The 4,793-nt window shown below is 48.4% G+C and overlaps 1 protein-coding gene across 1 annotated transcript; it reads left to right on the forward strand.

Moving 5' to 3' along the window:
• Positions 1–3,004: 3,004 nt before the first annotated feature.
• Positions 3,005–4,748, forward strand: LOC121103773 (rho GTPase-activating protein 36-like). The gene is made up of 2 exons (XM_040635243.1): positions 3,005–3,470; positions 4,666–4,748. The coding sequence occupies exons 1-2, from the start codon at positions 3,218–3,220 to the stop codon at positions 4,746–4,748; spliced, it is 336 nt and encodes a 111-aa protein (XP_040491177.1). The 5' UTR covers positions 3,005–3,217.
• The last annotated feature ends 45 nt before the right edge of the window (positions 4,749–4,793 follow it).

The raw sequence follows: 4,793 nt of genomic DNA on the forward strand, positions 1-4,793 counted from the left end.
ATCTCAAGAACCTGCTACATGCCTCTCTGTCTTGGTGGTGTTGAAGCCTGCTTACTTGTCCCCCCTCTCCACCCTTTCCATTAGCTTCCTGTCTGGGCACACTGGCCTCCCTAACTCTGCTTATTCTCCTGGTGCCTTGAGACACTTGAAGGCAAGCAAGACAGTGTCAATTTTACTGGCACAACTGCAGCATATGATTGCTCTTAAGTTTAGCCCTCTATCTTTGAGCAGGAGGCAATGACAAACGGTTTATTCTAAGGCCTTTGATTTCCTTCGTAATTGTAAGCATCGAGGCTGACTCATCTCTCAAAGGCTTTTCCCTCTCTCTCCCTCTCTCTCTTTCTCTCCCTCTCTCTCTCTCTCTCTCTCTCTCTCTCGTTGGGCTGGTGTTGTTTTGAGGTTTTCTTGTTTGTTCTTACCTTATTTTGGGGGGAAAGAGGGATTGATTTTCATCTTGATTTTTGGGCTAAAGATCCAGCCTACTCTTTGGATGACCAGATCTGGGAAGCCTTGGAAGAACTAGCTGCAGCTCCAAAGCAGGTACCAAAAAAATGTCTGAATTGGGGCAAGGGGAAAGAGGGGGAAAAAGGGAGAACGGGGGGAAAGGAGAGAAAGGGGGGAAAGGGGAAGTAATGTCAGAAAAATTCAGCCAGAGCTAGGTTGTATGTGTCAGGATGAGACCCTGAGCTAGTAGGTTCTGGGACCTGCTATTGTGAATGGGGGCTTGCTAGAGAATTAGTCTGGGACAGAGGTGGGTGCTGTGCATGTATCTTTCTTTAAAATGATCATTTTTGTGGATGCAGTTTGGTGGTTGGGCTTAGGCATTCACCTTGAGTCCAGGGGTTGGTGTTTTGCAGTTGAAGTAGCTTTAACAAGATCCATGCTAAGGGTTTTCCTCCTAGCTCAGTTCCGAAGCCATAGAAAGACCCCTCGTCTTTTCTCATACTGGACTTCAGTTATCTGGCAGGAATTTATTATTGACATGCATGACTTTGGCTATTAAGGAAAGTGGGCAAAAGAGAATTTTGGAAACAAAAGAGGGGTGGGATTTTGTGGGTCTGTGGGTTTGTTTGTGTGTTTGTTTTGGACAGAGCTCATTTATTAGATTTTTGAATGATAGACTCCTACCTACTTTTCCTCTGTTAAAGTCACATTACCTGATCTTTGGAATTTAAGCCCCTCCCCAACTCAATTATAATAAATAGAATATTACCATAAAACTCCCCGGCAAAGGGGAGCTCAGGGAAAAAAAGGCATGTGACCACTTCCCTTCTTGTCAAAAGGTTTAGTTCCCCCAAATTATTTTCTCTCTTAAGAACCAGCATCCACTCATTCACCCAAACCATAACCTTTGGAGCTGTCCTAAATTCTTTCCTTTTTATTACAATTCCCCTAAATTCCATCAATTCTACCCATAAAATCCATCCCCTGACCCAGCCCCAGTGACACTGGCTTGTATCAGCATCTCTTTGCCTCTTGGCTGATCTACTTACTTCAGACTCTCTACCCAAACCAGGCTTTTCACTGTTCCCTGTGCTTTTTCCAACTGCAGCTCTGACTCTGTCACTACCTGCTGAAAGCCCTGCAGTAGTTCCCTACTGCCTTCAGGAGAAGGTCCAGCTCCATAACACGGCTTACAGGGCCATTCCTGAGCTCATCCCTGCCTATGCAGATTTATCTCCTTCCATCCCCTTTAGACAGCTTCAAGAATATAACAACCTCTCTCCCATCTCTCTGCCTTTGCACAAGCTGTTCTCTTTCTGGACGTTTCCCCATTCCCTATCTCCAGGCAGATTTAGATGTTTCCTCCTTTCTGCTCTCATAGTATTTTGTTTATATCTTGGCCATTGACTTACCACAAGGTTTTGTAAATTGTTGCCACCCTGTGTATCTCCTTCATGGCACTGTTAGATCCTTTATGAGAAGAGTAGTATTATCTTGCTATATTTGAATCTTTAGTGCCTGGCACAAGGTGGGCAGTTCATATAGATTTTTAAAAAATGAAAGAATGGAAGAACAAATGAGTAATAGAGGTCAGGATGTGCAGGAAAGAATGCTGTGTGGGGTCCAGGGAGATCCCCACTGGGGGACCCTATGTAGCCCGGGAGCAGTGAGATAGTAGGTACCATGGAGAAGAAACATATAAAACAGGTTTGCCAGTACACTAAGTCAAACTTCACTCTGATCACCAATCCTGTAGCATGGAGTCTTACTAGAAATGTCTTCAAAATGATGTTTGTTTGTTTTGGTACAAACTGGTGTTTTTTTCATGAACAAAAATCATTTAATCAAGTTGCACAGTTTTTGGTAAATAGAGAAAAGGCAAAAGGCAAACAAAATCCTACCACTTAATACAGATGCTGTTCATATTGGGGTGCATTTCTTTCAGTCTTTTATTTTTAAGCATTTTTTCTTCACATGGTTGTAATCATAATTAATACAATTCTATATTTTGTATTTGCTGTTTAAAAGCTCTTTGTAAATATCACTTTAATGATTACATAATTTCCTAGACTGTGGTCATTCCATAATTTATATAATAGTCTTGTTGCTGGGCTAGCTTTTTCCCCTTACATGTTTTCCTGTTATGGCTCATGTACATATGGTTTTTCCTGTCCAGAGGAAGATTTCATTAGGATAGATTCCTAGAAGGGAATTACTGGGTCAAAGGGCCTGGGGATGATATTTGGCTCCATACTTATGTGTCCAGTTTGCTTTCTGGAAGAGTTGTACAAATTTTCGGTGTTCCTAACCTAGATGGATGTGCCCATTTCATCCAAACTGGACAGCATAGAGTAGTATCATTAAAAAATAAAAATGAACTCCATCACTATTCTAATTAACTGATGCACAATATTACCTTATTCTTGTCTCAGTGTACATTTTAAAATTGTGAATAAGGTTGGTTGATTTTGTTTTTAATCTTTTTTTCCTTATTTTTTCTTTTTTCTTTTTTTCCTTTTCTTTCTTTTTTTGATTTCTGTCCTCCCCACCCCCCTTCCTAACTGGGTTTTCTCTTTTCTGGACTGTCGGTTCAGGGCTGATTTTTTTAAGTTTTTTTTTTTTTTAATACGCTACCAGAGGCATCTCTGCTTGAGGGTGAAGCCGCCTCCCAGTTTTCCCTCCCCTTTTGCCACCCTCCCTACCCCCCATAGCTCCTTCCACCAGGTCCAGTGACAATTGGATGATGCAGCCTTGATAATCATTCGATTCCAGAATGGGTGGCTGCAATCCTTTTCTGAAGGCAGCAAGGACACTGTGCCCCAGAATCATGCCCCCTTTGCTGTTACTGTCCGCCTTCATTTTTTTAGTGAACGTCCTGGGAGGAGCCCCAGGACACAATCCGGACCGCAGGACGAAGATGATATCAATACACAGTCTGTCCGAGCTGGAGCGTCTGAAGCTGCAAGAGACTGCTTACCACGAACTCGTGGCCAGACATTTCCTCTCTGAATTCAAACCTGACAGAGGTGAGCCGGCCCGGAGCGTGGCGTCCCCGTCTTCGGGCGAACGGACCCCCGGTCGGGACGCGCTGAGTCGGGGGTCCAGGAGGGTGGGAGGGGCTCCCCCTTGGGTCGCCAGGCGCCGGGACCACTGAGGAAGTGGGAGTTGAAGGGTGTTTGAATTGTGGGGGAGACCAAGATTAGTTGAGTTGGGTCGAAGCCTGGGGGGCTTGAGGGGCGGTCAGACAAGCAGGCGGGTGGGCAGGGACAGACAGGTGGACAGAGGGCAGGTGAAGAGACTGACGCACCAGGTGCGTTGCGCGAACGAGCCAGAGCGAAGCAGAGGCGAAGAGGGACACTCTGAGAAAGGGCCGGTACGCACAGAGACAACGCGCTCGAGAGACGGCGAGTCCAGGGAGATAGCGAGACAGTGGGAGAGACGCGCCAATCTGGGCTCAGAGCGGGAGGGCTGTGTGCGCGGGAGCACTGGCGGGAGGTGCGCTGCGAGCGCTGCCCACCTCAGCCAGCTGCGGGTGAGCGAGAGGGACAAAACCCTGGATGGGGTCCGAGCGTGCAGGATGCCGGGGGTGCGGGCGGACTCGGCAGCCCAGGGGAGGCGGGAGGGGGCGCGCGGGCCGAGGGGCGCCCCTGCGGCAGTGAAAAATGCGGGGGGCGGTGGGTTCACCAGGCGCGCGCAGCGCGAGCGGCCTGAGGGAGCCGCAGGAGAGTCGAGAAGACCCCGCTGCGGGGGTCTGAGCCCTGGGACCGCGCAAGTCGCCGCTTCTCGGCCTTGGCGCGGGGAGCCGACGGCAGCCTGGGCTCGTGCGAGCCCGCAGGAACTTGGCGACCCCTATTTGCCGCCGCGCCGCAGGCGGAGCCCCTCCCCTAGCCTGTTGCACTGTTCCGGCGCCTCAGAGCCGGCAACTGAAGCTTGAAGCCTTGTGTGGAGCTACTGCCGCGTGTGACACCGTGTGCGGTGCGCACGCGGCGCCTCCAACCGTCTGATCTGGTTAAATTCTTCGAGTCTCAGGTGTGGTAAATAGGCTTGGTCCCATTGTCAAACGGGGAAACTGAGGTTGGGAGAAAGCACAACACTTTCAACACGCTGCACCGGGCTGTTTGCCACTCCCCTCCCTGTGGATCAATACATTGCAGTATTTTCGACATTTATTAAATCCTTTTTGTGTGAGTGTGCGTGTCTTTTCTTTTTCTCTTCCTGTAGCTCTACCTATTGACCGTCCAAACACCTTTGAGAAGTGGTTTCTGATTCTGAGAGGACAGCAGAGGGGTGAGGGGCTCTCTTAACTTTTCTTAGGAGCTAAATGGGATGCTGCCAACCCCCCACCCCCT

The sequence above is a fragment of the Ursus maritimus genome, assembly GCF_017311325.1.
Source record: "Ursus maritimus isolate PB19 chromosome X unlocalized genomic scaffold, ASM1731132v1 scaffold_X1, whole genome shotgun sequence".
NCBI lineage: Eukaryota > Metazoa > Chordata > Mammalia > Carnivora > Ursidae > Ursus > Ursus maritimus.

Coding starts and splice junctions, on each gene's coding strand:
- LOC121103773 (XM_040635243.1), top strand. CDS start 3,218: ATGGGTGGCTGCAATCCTTTTCTGAAGGCAGCAAGGACACTGTGCCCC. Junction 3,471..4,665: donor TGAATTCAAACCTGACAGAG/GTGAGCCGGCCC, acceptor CTCTTCCTGTAG/CTCTACCTATTGACCGTCCA.